We start from the raw sequence: 15,838 nt of genomic DNA on the forward strand, positions 1-15,838 counted from the left end.
AGTAAGGACAGAATGTGGTGAGATCCGTTCGAGTGAGACACTTTGCGACGGTGATGTCAAAGGCAGCTGTCGTTGTTTGCTCTCTCTCACTGTGGAACCCTAAAGGAAAGGGTAAGCAGGCTTCCAACAGCAAGGTAGAAAAGTGTCGCACGGAAGTTTTGGCCTTGTTTCTGCGGCCTTGACAGGCGGGCACCAGATCTTAGCGATGGTGTAAGATGCAAGTTGTGCAGACGATGTGCCCAGTGGACAGATGTTGATAGGGAAAGTCAAATAAGAGCCCACTGACGCAACAAAACCGCCCGCTCCCGCTGTCTGGGTGCTGTGGCAACGTACTGGGTCATGAGGTGTCTGAAAAACACCTAGTGTGGGGGCCTAGAGCGGGCAGAGCAGGCAGACAGGGGAACATCAGTTGAAATTGCAGGGGTCATGGCTTCCAATCAGCACAGATCGCGGGTGATAGACACAGCCACATTCAGAGGAACTGTTCCGAGTGAGCGGGAGGCCTGACTGTGGCTTGAAATGTGGCGACTTTTTTTCGAGCTTGCCCTGACATATTGGAGCTATTCGATTTGATCGTCTCATATGATCATACGTCAAAGATCCTACCTGCCACCCCGCCAGAAAGTGGTCGTCAACTGGCTGTAGAAATGGCAGCTTCACGCGCTCTTCTTCGGCCAAGGTTTGTCTGCAAAACCTGTACTCGCAGATTTCAATCGCAGGGCCGGCGGTCTTATGCGAGCGCAAGCGCATCTTCGTCGGCGTCGGAACCAGACATCTACGATGTTGTCTGCGTGGGAGGCGGGCCGGCAGGTCTCAGTCTTCTGACTGCTCTCCGTACGGACCAATCGGCTGCTCCAGCCCTGAATCGAGTACTGATCATTTTTAGGAGCCAACCCGGTGACATCCCGCCTCAGGGTAGCTCTTGTCGAAGCCCAGGATCTCTCCAAGACGCGCGCCTGGAAACTCCCTGCCGACAAGTTCTCGAATCGCTGCAGCTCCCTTACGCCGACTTCCGCACAATACCTCAATACGATCGGTGCATGGAGTCATCTGAAGCGCAACCGTGTCCAGGATTACAATGAGATGCAGGTCTGGGATGGTGTCAGCGGCGCAAGGATCGAGTTTGACTTGCCTGGAGGAATCTCAGAGGGGAAGACCATCGCTTACATGTGCGAGAATCTCAACTTGACTTCCGGCCTGTTGAGTCGCCTGGACGAGCTGGGCGGAGTGTCAGTGTACGACAGTGCAAGGGTTGAGCACATCGGTTTCGGCGAGGAGACAGAAGACTTCGATTTGACACAATGGCCCGTGGTGCACCTGTCAGGCGGGAAGAAGCTCCATGCGCGGTTGCTGGTTGGGGCTGACGGTGCGAACAGCCCGGTTCGCACATTTGCTGGCATCAAAGCTCGCGGTTGGGACTACGGCAGGCACGGTGTTGTTGCAACTCTGCAAATGGAGGGAGATGGATGGGGCGGTGAATACAACAAGATCGCCTACCAACGTTTCCTGCCTACTGGACCGGTAGCCATGCTGCCCCTTCCTGGTAACTACTCGACCTTAGTCTGGTCAACAACGCCCGAGCGGGCCGCATTTCTGAAGAGCCTTCCGCCCAAGGAGTTTATTGCTATGGTCAATGCTGCCTTCCGGCTGAGCTCGGTTGATATTGGATTCATGCACACCCAAGAGTCTGGCCAGACGGAGGAGCTCAACTGGAGACTTGAGCACACCCCGGTGGACCGCCGCGCAGTCCCTCAGCAGGTTGTCGGTGTCCAAGACGGCACGATTGCTTCATTCCCTCTCAAATTGCGGCATGCCGACACCTACACGGCTGAAAGGATTGCTCTTGTTGGTGATGCGGCACACACCATTCACCCGCTGGCTGGTCAGGGTCTGAACCAGGGCCAAGGTGATGTTCAGAGTCTCGTGAAGACCATCGAGACCGCCGTGTCTACCGGTCAGGATCTGGGCTCAACCATCTCGCTCGAGGCTTATAACTCGGAGCGTTACATCGCCAACCACGTTGTGATGGGCGTCTGTGACAAGCTTCACAAGCTCTACTCCGTCGAGAGCGGGCCGCTGGTACCACTGCGGTCTATCGGCCTGAGTGCCGTCAACGCCATGGGTCCTCTGAAGAAGTTCTTCATGGACCAGGCTTCTACAACCGGCGCTAAGTTGTTCTGAAAAAACCGAATGTACACTGTAACATTATTGTATTGCAAAAGTTGACGCATTGACTGTCAAGTTAGTCGTCCAGTGCTCTATGTAATAGTCGCGACATCAGTTCATGAATTCTAGATGAATCCGGTTCTTCGCTCTCAAGAGCAAAGGGGAATCATCATTATGGTGAATAGCCCACAAGCTGCCGCGATCCATCAAGTCTGAGCAAGATTCTTCTAGAAAAGAGAACAATGCGGTATATACGTAAATGCTCTGTCTCTTCACTCTACAAGTACAAAAGGAAGAAGATTCCTGACATTTGTTTTGATTTCCCTCCTCTGAAGCACTCTACCGATCAACCTCACCTGAATTGAAGTTAGTTATGCGGGTCGAAGCTTGAGAAAGTGGGAAGACTTACCGAACACCAAATCCATCGTACCGATAACCGCCACAGCGTCAGCAAGCATGTGGCCCTTGCAAACGTGATCAAAGCCACCCAAGTGAGCAAAACCAGGGGCTCTAATGTGGACACGGTAGGGCCTCTCGCTACCGTCACTGACGACATAGACACCCATCTCACCCTTGGGGGCCTCAATGGCAGAGTATGTCTCACCAGGGGGGACTGTGTAACCCTTGGTGTAGAGGAGGAAGTGGTGGATGAGAGCCTCCATGTTCTCCTTCATGGCGGAGCGGGGAGGGGGAGAGATCTTGTAGTCCTCGCAGCGGATGGGGCCGGCAGGCATCTTGTTCAAACACTGGTGGATGATACGCAGGGATTGTCTGAACTCCTCCATACGGCAGAGATATCTGTCGTAGCAATCGCCACGGACACCGACGGGGACATCGAACTCAACTTGATCATAAGCATCATAAGGCTGGCTCTTGCGGATATCCCAAGGAACACCAGAACCACGGAGCATGACACCAGTGAAAGACAGGTTCAGAGCCTCGGCGGCAGAGATCACACCAACACCCTGGAGACGCTGGATCCAGATACGGTTGTCTGTAAGCATCTCTTCGGTCTCGTCGATACGGTCGCCGAACTGAGTGGCCCACTGGTAGATGTCGTCAAGGAGACCCACGGGGATATCCTGGTGGACACCACCAGGACGGACGTAGGCGGCGTGGAGACGAGCACCGGAGACACGCTCATAGAATTCCTGGCAGCCAGGTCAGCCGGAGTTTCCCACATTCCTTCTGGACTAAATATCCGACTTACCATGAGCTTCTCACGCTCCTCGAAACCCCACAAGAAGGGCGTCAGGGCACCAACGTCCATGGCGTGCGACAAAACGGACATTAAGTGGTTCAGGATACGGGTGATCTCGCCGAACAGGGTGCGAATCCACTTCGCGCGGTCGGGGATCTCAACGTTCAGGAGCTTCTCAACAGCCAGGGCGAAACATTGCTCGTTCGTCATCATGGAAACGTAGTCGAGACGGTCGAAGTAGGGAAGGGCCTGAGTGTATGTCTTGTACTCGCAGAGCTTCTCGGTACCTCGGTGGAGGAGGCCAACGTGGGGGTCGGCTCTGACGATTTCTTCGCCGTTGATCTCGAGAATCAGACGCAACACACCGTGAGCGGCGGGATGCTGGGGACCGAAGTTGACAGTGTAGTGGCGGATCTTGCGGTCCTCCACGCCCTCCTCGGTAACCTTGGTGTGGCCATCGGTGCCCACTGGTCGGGTAATGCTGTAAGGGTCGGCGGCGGGGGAGAAGTCGGAGGCGACGGGCGTGAGCCTCGTTCCTTGGTATTCGGTAGAGGCATCGGCATATCGGCGGCGGTAGGTCGTCGAGAAAGGGCGAACGGCGTTGAACGAGGAAGCTGCCGGGCGCAGACATAACCTCTTGGCGCTGTGGCCGGCGAGTCGGTAGAGGCCTGCCATGGTGGATGTAGAGTGGAGAGACGGCTTCAACAGAGGTCGACGAGATGCGTGCCCCCAATTGAGCCTCCTTTATTATGCCAATGGCTGGGTGCCGGCTGCGTTGAATAGAGGGGATTCGCCTTCGAACTGAAGTGTGAGTGTCATGTCGGAAAGCTCAGAAACCAGTAATTGCCTCGCGCTGATTGGTTTGGCGGGCCGCAGCCCTTCCGCGGACAGTGTGGCACGGTGCAAGCAAACGGTCCAGCGCAAAGCTACTAGGATGCGACCTTTAGTTGAGAGCTCTCCAACAAACGCACCTGAGCTGCAGCCGCTGCAAAAAAAGAGGTAAGGAAACTTTTTTTATTGTCGAAAAATCACTACAAGTCCTTGTCGACGTCGCTCTAACTTTTCAGATGGATGGATGAGCAGAACTCGCTTTTTTATTTCATTTAATTGCAAATGGCTCATCTTAGTTGTCTTTCCAGATCTGGCTGACAAGAAGCCCCAGACCGCTTTTCGCACTCCGTCGGTGAGAAGAGCAGGCCCGAACTCCTCTGAGAGGAGTCACCGAAAATGCTATGGCCTTTCGGGTCAGGGAAACCTGAGCCTCCCAAAGAGAAAAAGTCCATCTTATGGAATGACCTGCTCCCGCAGCCAGATCCTCCGCTGCACGCCGCGAGAGAGTGGGCGCCCGTCTTCCTGACCGCCGTTGGGTCGCTGGCCGTGTTCACTTTTTATAACTCACGGCTGCGGCGATATCCCACAACCGGGCATATTTCACCAGACCTCTTCAGGAAACGGACACTGTTCGGCCGGGTCACGAGTGTCGGGGATGGAGACAACTTCCACATGTACCATACCCCAGGCGGGAGGCTCGCTCTGTGGGGTTCACTGAGGAGAGTTCCCACCACCAAAGCCAAGCTCAAGGGGAAGACGGTAAGAATGATTCTTACACATTTGAGGTGCACAGCCGCTGACAAGCGTCATTCAGATACCTGTGCGATTGGCTGGGATCGACGCTCCTGAGGGCGCTCACTTTGGTAAGCCTGGACAACCAGGTGCTCCAGAAGCTCTCAAATGGCTCAACGACTACATCTTGAACCGACGCATCTGGGCAAGGATCCACAAACGCGACCAATACGACCGTGTCGTTGCAACTGTCTTCGTGAGGCCGTTCCTTTTCAAAAAGGACGTCGGGTTGGAAATGCTGAAGCGAGGTCTGGCAACGACTTACGAGGCAAAGTCCGGAGTGGAATGGGGAGGTTTTGAACAAAAGTACAAAGCCGCCGAAGCCAAGGCCAAGGAGCAGAAGCTAGGCATTTGGGCTGGCAAGGCTAGCGACTTTGAAAGTCCCAGGGATTACAAGACGAGGGTCAACGAGGCGGGAGAGAAGGTTGTGGAGGAGGTGAAGCCGGATGAGAAGACAAAGAAAGAGGAGAAGAAGAAGACCTGGTGGTTCTTTTGAGACGAGGGCTGCGGGTACGGCTTCTGCATGAGACATGACTGTTTATGAGCCGATTCATTTTCGACATGCACATACGACAATCACAAGCAGCGAGCATATACGATACCTATCACAGGACATGAGATGCCAGGGTAACCCTTCATGAGAATAGATGCGTTATGAGCAACGGTGAAATTGACTGGGATCTGTGAGGGTGAATGAGTTGGCAATCGCCTAGTTGCATATAACTGATTTGTCAATACGGCTGCATGATTGGCTGGAAATTTCCCGGGTCGCTTGCTGGCTCCTGCCCCTTGCACTGTACCATACGCCTGCCCCTGTGTTTGACCCGAACTTCAGAGATGTCGGACGCCTCAGTAGCCAACCTCCTCCCAATCCTCACCAAGCGACTTCAACGTTGAACGTCGGAGTGTTTCTCGTGTTTCTTCAAGTCATTTTCCGACAATAGTATTTGATTTGACTGCTGTTCTCTCATACACACCTTATCTTCTAACCGTCGCTGGCGGCGACCGTTCGCCCAAGATGTCGCTACAGGTCAGGGGTCCCGACTTCTCGGTGACCAAGCAGAAAGCTCTCGAAGATGCAAAGAAGATGCAGTCCGCGGTTGATGAGGAGGTGGCCAAGGCAGGCCAGGACAAGCCACCTTATCTTCTCAACGAGCTCATCGGCAAAGGAAGTTTTGGTCGAGTCTACAAAGCAACCGACATTAATACGAGTATGCTCGTTGCGGTCAAGATCATCGACATCGAAGAGAGTGACACCGTCAATCCCAAGCTTGCCGACACCTTCAAGGAATTTTTGGCCGAAGTCAACGCTTTGAAGCTTCTCAGTGACAGTGGCGCCAAGAACATCAACCATGTCATCGACGCGCTTCCCGTCGGCCAGTCAATGTGGATGATTACCGAGTACTGTGCGGGAGGAAGTGTCGCGACGCTCATGAAGCCGACAGCTCCGGGTGGACTGCAAGAGAAGTGGATCATTCCGATTCTCAGGGAGGTTGCAGAGGCCGTCTTCTGGGTTCACCGGCAAGGAATTATTCACCGAGACATCAAATGCGCCAACGTCCTGGTCACCGAGGCAGGCGGAGTTCAACTTTGTGATTTTGGAGTTGCTGGTGTCATCGAGACCAAGTTTGACAAGCGCTCCACGTTCATCGGCACGCCTCACTGGATGGCCCCTGAGCTTTTTGATCAGTCAACATCCTACGGCACGGAGGTAGACATTTGGGCATTTGGCTCCATGGTGTATGAGATTGCCTCAGGTCTGCCGCCGAACGTTATGGCGGGAATCGACGTCTATCAGCTCGGAAACTACATCAAGGCCCATACGCCTCGACTGGAGGGTGATCAGTACTCCGATCAACTCAAGGATCTCGTAAGCTATTGTTTACAGGAAGACCCTTCGAAGCGGCCGACGATCGAAGATGTCCAAAAGCATCCCTACATCGCCAACACCGCACAGAAATATCCTGCCTCGTCACTGGCTCTGCTGGTTCGAGGTTTCAAGTTGTGGGAGTCCCAGGGTGGCAGTCGAAAGTCCCTATTCGCACCTGGAGGTGCACAAAATGTCTGGGACACGGACGATTCAGACTTTTCATCCACAGCGATGGCGAATGATGAATGGAACTTTAGCACGACCATGGCTTTCGATCAGCAGGTGTTTCAGAACACAGATGTTCAGGCGGTCTACGATGTGTATGGCTCAAACGTAGATTTTGATCCTGGATTTCTGGATGAAATGTCGAGGAACAAGCCGAAGGGTGGTCGCAGAAGGCCACCACCTCAAGCGCTTGCCGCGATGAAGGCTCCTCTCGAAAAGGTCTTTGACCCCAATACGATTTCCAACTACGAAGATAATTCGCGGGCTTACTATGGCCGGCCTGTCCCTCCGCCGGCTTCCGATCTCCCTCTCCGAGACGATTCCCTTCAGTCGATGACAGTACGAGAGTCTCTCATCGACCTCGATGCTTCGCTGAATGGCAGCAACCTCGCCAACTTTGTGGACATGAACACCATCAGGGCTGGTGCACCACGTGTGTCTGTCGACTACCACATGGGAGACGAACCAGATTTCAACAAGCCACCTCTGAGCGACCCAGCCGATCTGAACCCCAACAGAAGGACGCAGGACTGGAAGTTTCCATCCATGGCGCCGCCAGCCTCGGCGAACCCTGAAATGTCCAGGTTTCCTTTCAACGAGGACCGCTCAGGACCCAACTCCGCCTCTAGACCTCAAATGTTCCACCACCAGACCGACCCTGTCCCCGCCCCTAACTATGGAGGTGACTTGACGGTCCCACGGTCAAACTCTCAGATGAACAACAGAGAATCCACCGGGAGCTTGATCGACTTGGACGATCTCATGGTTCCGCAAAGCAACCAGAACAACCGCATATCAACCGGCAGTCTGATTGACCTTGACATGGGCCTCGCAGACCCCACGCCAGAGCTCACCCGTCCGTCCACGGCCAACTCAGACGTTGCTTCAGTAAGTGGCTCAGAGATGGGCCTCGCCAATCCCTTCGATCTCGAGCGTCACGCGTCTCTGTATGTTCCAACGTCCAACAGAGAACCTTCTATCTACGTGCCGGCGGGAGACCGGGAGCCTTCTATCTACGTTCCTGCGGGAGATCGCGAGCCATCGCTCTACATTCCCACTTCAGACCGCGAGCCGTCCATCTATGTTCCAGCAACAAATCGAGAACCGTCAATCTACGTGTCCGATGATTCCGATTTCGCAAGGAGCATCCCTAAGGATGATGACCTCGGCCTGGTCGATCTCAACCTAGCTGAGCCCAGCGGCACCGTTCGCCCTGCCAACGGCCAGGCCGGGCTACGACTTAATACCCACCAGTCTTTCAACAGCGCGGACTACTCAGATCCAGAATTCTTGACACCTCAGCAAGCCGCGCAGCCTGTGTTCCCTGGTATCCCACGCTCGACGAACCGCGGATCAGTGCCACTGCCACTGCCGCCTCCTCCGGCACCGCCATCTGTAGAAGTCATGCAAGGTTCAGCCAGCGCCGACGCTGTGAAGGAGGAGTTGCGGAGGATGGCGATGAGTTTGGGTGAACACTTGAGTCACGCGAACCAGTACCTGTCCACACTGCCTGTGCGCAAGGGTGGCAGACAGGACTTGATGGGAGAGATGGCATAGCGCATCAATTTACCAGCGATCGTTTCAGTATACGGATTCGATGCCAGAGGCTGGTAATTTGCTATAGGGAGGGCATACAGGCGTTCATGGAAATGGTGTAAAATGGCGGAGGCGTATTGCTATTTTGTTGGATGATTCATATGACTACGGTTCCTCACCTCTGTTTTTAATGTAAAAGTCACGGCCATGGCCACATATCATTAGTAAGAATAACAGTCACTCCTTTGGACAAATTCTCTCCTATTACTGTAAGACCTATCCTATTGGAATCCAATCAGATCGCCCAGTAGCAAGGCGCGATACTTTTCCGTTGCCTCCTGCAGCTTGATGAGTACGGCAGCGGCAAGCATCTTGACATCGTTCTCCTCTCCGCCATCCTCTCCGCGGGTATTGTTGAAGATGCCACTAACCCACTCCTGCGTCTCGACAACCTCGCGCGGGTGCGCCTCGCAAAGCCGCCGCATGTCCGTCGCCTCGTTGACTTCCAACATAGCAGCCAGCGCAATCAGCAGTGCGTGTGTACCTGGGACGTCCCCTGAAACATGAGCGCGCACACCGAGTAGCAGATCCCACAGTTCGGCCGTCATCTGAGGGAGCGAGAGCGTCGCTGGACCCGCCGAGTGGATGAGCACGGCGAGCGTCTTGAGGTAGAGCGAGAGCAGATGGGACTGGATGAAGACGCCAGAGCGAGCCGAGTGGGAGCGCAGGGCGTGCTGGAAGCGTGCGGTTAGAGGGAAGAAGAAGGATGTGCTGAGCACTGAGGCGGTTGTGTTGGGAATGGACCGGAAGCCGGTCTTCTTCTTGGACGTCTTGTTTTGGAGGCGAGAGGTGAAGGTGGAGAGTTTCAGGGCGTCGGGGCCGGTTGTTGCATCTGCTGCGTTGGCTGCTATGGGAGCCATGAAGGCCGAAGTTAGGGAGTTGGCGATGGTGTCGAGAGCGTTGGAGGGAAGAGCTTTGAGGGTTGATGATGGGAGCTGTTTGGATGTAGATGGGTCGAGGTAGAGTGCCTCCATCTTCTCGGGGAGGCGTTTGGAAGGGAAGGATGCGGCGGCGGCGTATTCTGAAGCATCGAAACCGGCGAGCTCGCGGGCGCTGAGGCCCAGCACGATGAGAACTGAGGCGCGCTGCGACACGGAGTAGTCGCCATCGAAGAAGGTTTTGGCGAACCATTGCCCCATCTTTTGTGGTTGGGCAACCACAACGGCCATCATGCCTTGCAAGCGGAGGTCCCAAAAGTTTTCAATCTCGAACTTGTCTTGTAGACCTACGAGCAGCGTGGCGAGTTCTTCGGCGTGGTCGGTCACTTCTGTGCCAAAGTTGGCTTTGCGCCGGATTAAGGTTGGAGCAGTTGTCAAGGCGAGCTTCTGCTTGTCGTAGTTGTCTGTATCGCGGAGGTAGGAGAGCAGGTCGCGGATGTAAACAGGAGCCTTGGGTTTGTCGCGGCGGACGAGAGTTGGGTCCTCGTCTGAGTCTTCTGGGTCTGAGTCGGGCTTGGCATAGCGGACAAGATCTTCATCTTCGCTTTCCGAATCTGAGACTTCTTGGATGATGAACTTTGAGGGTGCGACAGGTTGCTTCTTCGGCTTCGGAGCCGGCTTTGGTCGAGATGGTTTGGGTGCCGGTGGCTGTCTCTTCTCTTCTACTGAGGGCTTGGTGATGAGGACGTCGATGGGACCGACTTGGTCTGTTACCTTGACTAGATCTTTGTAGAACTTGGCTTCGTTGGTCTCCATCTCCTCCATCTTGAATTCCAATTTTTTGTCGCTTCCATCAATAAGACTCGAGAGTGCCTCGCCTACCGCCAGGCCTAGGAATCTGGCTTTCTCTTGAGAGGCGCCAATTCTGTTGGAGACAGTATTAAGGTAGGCGGCAGACCGCATGATCATTTTGAGTTTCAGGGGCGAGAGCCTGTTGACGTATCCGGCACTAAGAAGCAGGACCTGGGCGTGGGCCTGCTGCTGCAGAATAGGAGAGTGCTTGATGTAGAGCTGGTCGCCAAATTGGTTGATGCTCTTTTCGAGAACTAGGTTAATGCACTCTTTATCTTGGGCCAGGGCAGCCAACACTACACGCCTGATCCCGATGCCTTCTCCAAGACCAGCGCCGGTAGAGCTTGTGAGCCATGAAACAAGATGAGTTTTCCGACTCTCCTCGTTTGCAATCAATTTGTCAACAACGCCCACAGCTGCAGAGATGATTTGGCTCAGCTTCGCGGTCTCTTCATCATCTAGCTTGTTAAGAAAGACTTCAGACAAGTGCTTCAGAACCGCGAAGATTGTGCGTTTCTGTTCCAGCTGGGAGAATTGACCGAAGAGTTTCAAGAAAGCGTTGCGACTCTTCTCTGGGCCAAGGAGCAAATCCGTGATGAGCTGCTTCATCAGAGCATCTGGCACAGGATTAGTTGACTCGTTCCCCCCACACAGCAGAAAGCTGATGGCAATTGACCTACCTGAATACCCTAGGCGCAGTGACCTTGCAAATATTTCAGCACAGAGCTTGGTATCATCAGAAGAAATATCACATTTTGCCCAGTATGCGATGCTCCTCCCAAGCCACTTGCTGTATTGCTGTCCGTCGGCAACCCAGAGACTGTTTCTCGAAGCTCTGTCCGGGTTGGCGAGGACGTCTGCCTCAGCTGCAACCGACACAAGCCGCCCCCCAGCTAATAGTGCGGCGAACTCGTGAGCCATCGGGCGGCGCTGAACCACGGTATCCAGACCCGCGCTGCTCGCGTCCCAAAGCGCAGCGAGGCAATCATCCCTTTCTAGCACTGTCGAGCAGACCTCGATGAGGACGTTCAAGTTGATTGCTAGGTCTGGCCTCTTCACATCTTTCGCACCAGCCTTTGATTCTTGAATCAAGGCTTTTAACCGGATGATTGCTGCGTTGAGCCCCGTGACGTTTCTGAGGGATTTCAACAATAACTCCAGGTCGGTTCCTTGACCAGCTTCCGAGGTAGAAGCATCTTCTTTCAACAGAGGCCAGTAATTCGGTATTATTTCCGAAATTAGACACTGGATTATCTGTGCGGCCTCCGGGCTTGGCTTTGAGATCTTGAAGCCCGACTTGGCGATACGCCCATGATCGAGAGACTGTAAGACAGAGATGAGAGTGTCGTAGTCCGGTTGGTTCTTCAAGGTCTCCAAAGCAATCTCAACAGTGTCGACTTTGGTATTTGGAATGGCTGGCTTGGCCTTGGAAACCGTTTCCGACTCCTGATGAGGAGAGTCGGCAGGCCTGGCCTTGAGGTAGGTCGTGCTGACTGGGGTGAAGTCCATCGCCGTTGAATAGCCTTAGGTCGATTGCATGGTTCCCGGGGAAAGTCGAGAAAAGGTTAATCTTGAGCTTGTTGTCTTGGTTCGTCCCAGGTCTTTTAACAAACTTTGTTGGCTATCGGCATTTGTTTTCTCCCATCTAGTTCCGCAAGCGCTAATTTTTATAAGAAGTAGGAATACATCATTCTCGCTTCTGGTGGAAATGCAGGCAGCACAGACGAAGGCAACAACGTTGCGAGAGCGTTGACAGCATTTCCACCCACCCCACCACCCTCGGCTTCGTGTAGCACACCTAACCCCTGTAGTAACCCCACTGGAGCAATCGATAGACCTCCGATAACGCTTATCGTGCACGGCCGCAATCGTCCAGGCACTTTAGGCCGCCTCTTTCATCATGTCGGCCCCTCCGTCTCCCGACAGCCAGCTTCAGCAGCTGGATCAAGACACCACACTCGAGCCCGTTCAGTCCCTCAACTCCAAGCTCGACCGGCTTTTCCTACCAGACATGGCTACCGAAGCCCCTAATGCGGTAGCCACAGGCTCAACGCCGGCCAGTACCGTGAACGAAGAGAAGAGATGGTACATACAACCCGAGCTTGTCATCGCGAATCGCCTGTTTCGTTTGCTGATGCCTGCATGATTCCAGGACATTTCTCGACAACATTCGAAAGAACCCCGGCCCGTTCAGCGACCCAGATGTCGCCGGAACACCAGAGGCCTTCGAGCAGTTTGACAAGATGAAAGTATTGTAAGCAAAGGAAACGCACTTCCACATCATTACCAGTCGCTAACATGGGGTCAACAGGGTTATGTACGTGTCTCTTCACTTGCCACGAAACCTCTGACACCTCCGACTGACGAGCTCCCAGTGGCGCCGGCGGCTTGGGTTGTGAAATACTGAAGAACCTGGCCATGTCCAAGTTCAAAGACATCCACGTCATTGACATGGGTAAGCGCAATCGACATCAATGGCAGCGCCAGTGCTGACTGAAGCGCACCAGACACTATCGATATCTCGAACCTCAACCGACAGTTCCTCTTCCGCCAGTCCGATGTGGGCAAGTCAAAGTCCGAATGCGCAGCGCAGTTCGTCATGCGCCGCGTGAAGGGCGTCACAATCACCGCCCACAACTGCCGCATCCAGGACTTCGACGCCGACTTCTACAAGCAATTTCAGCTCGTCATCTGTGGCCTGGACAGTATTGAAGCACGAAGATGGATCAACGCCATGTTGGTGTCAATAGCTGAAGCGGGCGAGGATGCCGACTGTCTGATTCCCTTGATCGATGGCGGTACGGAGGGTTTCAAGGGCCAGGCTCGTGTGGTCATCCCCTCAATGACGTCCTGTATCGAGTGTCAGTTGGATATGCATGCTCCTAGAGCCGCTGTTCCTCTCTGCACCATCGCCTCAATCCCCCGTCAGCCTGAGCACTGCATCGAGTGGGCGCATGTTATCGCATGGGACCAGGAGAAGCCGTTTCCCCAACTCGACAAGGATGACCCTGCCCACGTCTCGTGGTTGTACCAGAAGGCACTTGCGCGTGCGGAAGAGTTCAAGATCTCGGGCGTCACCTACGCTCTCACCCAAGGCGTGATCAAGAACATCATCCCGGCTATCGCCTCCACGAATGCCATTATTGCTGCGTCATGCTGCAACGAGGCCTTCAAGCTTGCAAGCTCTGCGGCACCGACGCTTGGCATGGAGGAGAACTACATGATGTACTCTGGTAACGACAGTGTCTACACCTACACCTTCAGGCACGAAAAGAAGGACGACTGTCCTGTCTGCGGACAGCAATCACGACCATTGGAGGTTGACCCCAACAGCACCCTCCAAGAGCTTGTGGACTCGTTCGCAACCCGGCCCGAGGCTCAGCTGAAGAAGCCGTCCCTTCGAGGCGAGGGCAAGACGCTATACATGCAATTCCCGCCCAGCTTGGAGGAAAAAACAAGGCCGAATCTTGAAAAGACCATCAAGGAGTTGGGACTGGAGGACGGGCAAAACGTGATTGTAACTGACCCGGCCTTCCCACTCGAGTTCAACTTCTACCTGCGGTTCAGGGGAACTGCGTAATCACCAAACCCCCACAAAAGTGTCGAGGGACGATAATGAAGGCATGATATGTCCAATGCGGACGAAGCGCGGCGCTATGTGCCATAAAACAGGAGTTGATTATTTCAGGTGAAAGATCGAGAGAATAAAATAAACGCATTGCCATGAATTAACTTTTTTCTTTCCATTGCCAGCCAGCCGTTGCAAAACCAGAAACCACGGGATATCTATAGGTATGGTACATGTGCAGTGAAGCTTCATCTAACCATGTTGATGACCTGCTGCTCGAGACGAATACACCTCGTCTTGAACTGCTTAACCGACTCCAAAAACAATTGATCGCTGTCCCACTGCCCGGTGCTCTCGATGGAAAAGATGAAGTGGTCGCGCACCCGGCCCAGCTTCACCTTGCCGTCGAACTCGGCATGGCGCAAGCACTCGCGACTGACAGTATCCTTCATGGCATCCTTGACCACAGCCTTCTTCTCACCCTCGTGTCCCTCGTACCCGCTCCCTGCAACAGCAGCCTCCTTCTTGGTGACCTTCTCGATGCCGATGACGCCCTTGGGGAAGCACTTAGCAAACTTCTCGGCGTCCTGGCCTAAGATCGGTCGTGTGATGGTGATGGTAGGCATGAGACGGTATGACGCGGTGGCGACAGGAGAGAACTTTGCGTGGTCGGCGCCGATGCCCTTGTGCATGTGCATGTCGAGCTCGATGCACTGGCCCGGCCTCAGCTTGGCGATTAGGATGTCCGGGTTGACGGGACGGATGGCGTCCTCGCCGGAGAAGAACTCGATCTGGCGGCCTGAGGGGACAAACTCAATGTCCTTGGCGTAGACGCTCGCGTGGTTGAAGGCAACGTTCGGGTCCTTCTCGTTGGGGCTAGCGTCTGGGTTACGGGTGCACTCGATGCGTAGGCGCAGCTGCACGGTGTTGTAGTCGAAGGAGCCCTTGCCGCCATCTTCGGGCTTGCGGTACCACTTGAGGAAGTTATGAATGCCCTCGGGGTTGCCGGTGAAGGGAATCAGGCCCAGGCGGTGGGCGAGGACCTCATCCTGGATGACAGAGGTGTTGTTCTCGATGTAGACGTTCTCGATAGCGACGGTCGGGATCTCGGCGATGAGGGTGCGACGGAAGGCGTTCGCGATGGAGGCGTCGACGCCGATCAGGGAGAATGACGCGTCGTGTTGGCTGTTGTGGTGGAACTGGATACGAAAGTTCTCTGCGAACTTTTCGAGGTCCCAGGAGTGGTCTTCGCCCGGGTAGGTTCCCGGGTAGTCGGTCGAGGTCACATCGGTGACGGTCTCCTTGTTGATGCCGACTATCTGCAGAAGGGGGAAAGCAATGGGTTAGATGGAAGGACGACTGCGAAGAACGGCTTGTTGACTTACCCTCCGCCGGTCCAGCTCGGCTTGACTGGGTGTAATGGGCGCCATGGTGTGGTTTGTCACTATGGCTGAACAGCAAAAAGTTGCGATCGATAAGAAGGGAAATTTTTTGGAGGACCCCTCTATCAACACCGAGAGTATGCGGCTTACGTACACACCCAGTGACATAGACTCACCCCCTTCTGGAAGGAAAATTGGGGCCATAATTAATTGGGGCCGGGGCCAAGGACGAATCTCCAAATGCAAATGCGACGTCCTTGCACTTTTACGTCCTTCTATCACCAAACACATTGCTATCTGATGAAGGTGAGATGTCTGTTCTCGATCAAGCCTCGATTCGGTGACTTGATTTGGGTAAACCACGTTTCAACAGTACGCTCGACGATCCTCTGAGCGATGGATGACTGTAAATGTAGTCAACATCAACGCAGACTGATCTCTTAGCAACACCATCGTAACTCCTCGGAGTTTTGGTTC

General features: G+C 54.2%; 6 protein-coding genes and 1 pseudogene across 7 annotated transcripts; 4 read left to right on the forward strand and 3 right to left on the reverse strand.

The window, feature by feature from the left end:
• Nucleotides 1-647: 647 nt before the first annotated feature.
• On the forward strand, nt 648-2,181 carry GCG54_00004867 (Ubiquinone biosynthesis monooxygenase COQ6; the record flags this gene model as incomplete). Its single annotated transcript, XM_045404907.1, has 2 exons — nt 648-834; nt 887-2,181. 2 exons carry the CDS (start codon nt 648-650, stop codon nt 2,179-2,181), a joined length of 1,482 nt encoding a protein of 493 aa, XP_045262850.1.
• A 324-nt stretch (nt 2,182-2,505) lies between these two features.
• GCG54_00004868 (NADH-ubiquinone oxidoreductase 49 kDa subunit) lies at nt 2,506-4,042 on the reverse strand (the record flags this gene model as incomplete). Its single annotated transcript, XM_045404908.1, has 3 exons — nt 2,506-2,522; nt 2,576-3,317; nt 3,377-4,042. 3 exons carry the CDS (start codon nt 4,040-4,042, stop codon nt 2,506-2,508), a joined length of 1,425 nt encoding a protein of 474 aa, XP_045262851.1.
• Nucleotides 4,043-4,594: 552 nt separating this feature from the next.
• Nucleotides 4,595-5,486, forward strand: GCG54_00004869 (putative endonuclease LCL3; the record flags this gene model as incomplete). Its single annotated transcript, XM_045404909.1, has 2 exons — nt 4,595-4,957; nt 5,013-5,486. The coding sequence occupies 2 exons, from the start codon at nt 4,595-4,597 to the stop codon at nt 5,484-5,486; spliced, it is 837 nt and encodes a 278-aa protein (XP_045262852.1).
• A 341-nt stretch (nt 5,487-5,827) lies between these two features.
• Nucleotides 5,828-8,642, forward strand: GCG54_00004870 (annotated as a pseudogene). Its single transcript has one exon. A coding segment is annotated over exon 1 (2,815 nt).
• A 260-nt stretch (nt 8,643-8,902) lies between these two features.
• Nucleotides 8,903-11,920, reverse strand: GCG54_00004871 (DNA replication checkpoint protein tel2; the record flags this gene model as incomplete). Its single annotated transcript, XM_045404910.1, has 2 exons — nt 8,903-11,028; nt 11,092-11,920. The coding sequence occupies 2 exons, from the start codon at nt 11,918-11,920 to the stop codon at nt 8,903-8,905; spliced, it is 2,955 nt and encodes a 984-aa protein (XP_045262853.1).
• Nucleotides 11,921-12,311: 391 nt separating this feature from the next.
• On the forward strand, nt 12,312-13,991 carry GCG54_00004872 (NEDD8-activating enzyme E1 catalytic subunit; the record flags this gene model as incomplete). Its single annotated transcript, XM_045404911.1, has 5 exons — nt 12,312-12,496; nt 12,564-12,665; nt 12,723-12,728; nt 12,787-12,866; nt 12,919-13,991. 5 exons carry the CDS (start codon nt 12,312-12,314, stop codon nt 13,989-13,991), a joined length of 1,446 nt encoding a protein of 481 aa, XP_045262854.1.
• Nucleotides 13,992-14,227: 236 nt separating this feature from the next.
• On the reverse strand, nt 14,228-15,565 carry GCG54_00004873 (DNA-directed RNA polymerases I and III subunit RPAC1; the record flags this gene model as incomplete). The annotated part of the gene is made up of 3 exons (XM_045404912.1): nt 14,228-15,298; nt 15,365-15,429; nt 15,538-15,565. 3 exons carry the CDS (start codon nt 15,563-15,565, stop codon nt 14,228-14,230), a joined length of 1,164 nt encoding a protein of 387 aa, XP_045262855.1.
• Nucleotides 15,566-15,838: the final 273 nt, after the last annotated feature.

Source organism: Colletotrichum gloeosporioides (assembly GCF_011800055.1).
Source record: "Colletotrichum gloeosporioides strain Lc1 chromosome Unknown consensus_54, whole genome shotgun sequence".
Classification (NCBI taxonomy): Eukaryota; Fungi; Ascomycota; class Sordariomycetes; order Glomerellales; family Glomerellaceae; genus Colletotrichum; species Colletotrichum gloeosporioides.